The sequence below is a fragment of the Cantharellus anzutake genome (genome assembly GCF_015039405.1).
Source record: "Cantharellus anzutake strain C23 chromosome Unknown EI90scaffold_28, whole genome shotgun sequence".
In the NCBI taxonomy this organism is placed as follows: domain Eukaryota; kingdom Fungi; phylum Basidiomycota; class Agaricomycetes; order Cantharellales; family Hydnaceae; genus Cantharellus; species Cantharellus anzutake.
The window spans coordinates 497156-498312 of record NW_024066978.1 but is presented as its reverse complement, the minus strand read 5'-3'; the positions used below and the strand labels follow the sequence as shown (position 1 = coordinate 498312).

The 1157-nt window shown below is 45.5% G+C and overlaps 1 protein-coding gene across 1 annotated transcript; it reads left to right on the top strand.

Annotated features, from left to right (window-relative positions):
• Positions 1 to 357: 357 nt before the first annotated feature.
• Positions 358 to 916, top strand: EI90DRAFT_3124631 (uncharacterized protein; the record flags this gene model as incomplete). The annotated part of the gene is made up of 3 exons (XM_039063739.1): positions 358 to 490; positions 550 to 633; positions 693 to 916. 3 exons carry the CDS (start codon positions 358 to 360, stop codon positions 914 to 916), a joined length of 441 nt encoding a protein of 146 aa, XP_038915348.1.
• Between the last annotated feature and the right edge of the window lie 241 nt (positions 917 to 1157).

The following is a 1157-nucleotide window of genomic DNA, read 5'->3' as shown; positions in this document are numbered from 1 at the left end:
GGGAGGCATAGGTAATATATTGAATTGAGGGGGTGGTGACCATCAGGGGAGTCGGAGGTGACTGCAGAATATGGAGGCTCCGAGGTTAGTGATGAAGGAGTGGAGGTGATCCAGAAGGACCGGAGGTAGTGGAGGGTGATGGCCATGGATGGATATGACAGAACTCAACACTCCAGAAATACAACAACTTGGCCGCCTCCATGAATCCTCCCAAACCATCACTTAAATGGCAAGACATCACAGACCTCAATTTCCTTTCTGATGTTGTTCTGTTGCGTGGCCATGAAGATATGAGAGACAAGTCATGGTTTCAACATCGCTTTCGCAAAGCGATGCATGCCTGGCATAAACTTCAACATGCCTGTGAGGAGATCAAGATCGTTGGCACTGAAGCATCGGATATGGGCATTTATGGATGAGGAAACCCACCTGCATCTCACCACCGAGGCCACGTGGTTCACTGATCCTGAGCTATCCCAGTACATCTTGAGTATCGACTCAATGCAAACAGACATCTGCGTAACAAACTGAAACTTCTGGAGAAGCAAGGTGGCACTGGTATGCCTCTCCCTGCAGTCCATGAATCAGGAAGCCCTGGGGCCATGGCAGCTACAGGCGCCTCCACTCCTCCCTGTACATTAGATTCCTCATTTTATTTGTATTGTGGCAATTTCTTAGCATAACCAAAATAGCAATGCCTGATGGCCCCAGCTTGCCAAACACTATTCCTATGAACACCCAGGACCTGATAACAGAGAACAGCTTTCAAGGCATGGATGCAGGTGCATTGCAGCAGCCTAATGCTGTTGACTGGGAAGATGAGAATGAAGATGCTGATGCTGATGATTATGACTATCATTGCATCATTGGAAGAATTGTGGATGCATTAGAAGCCATAGATTTAGAATCTGCCTGAATGATTGTTACATATGATGTTACAAGATACATCTGGTATGGGCTGTGATGACTACAACATGTGCAGTATAAGTGTGAGCAAAGAATGTGCAAGTAGAAAAGAAGAATGAAAAAAAAAACTGAACAGAACTGAGGAAGGACAACATTGGCAACATCAGTGATGATGGCAGCAATGACAAAGCATTGGAAGTCAATGCCGGCAATTCATTTGAAAGGAGACAGTCATGTAAAGCGTTGTAATA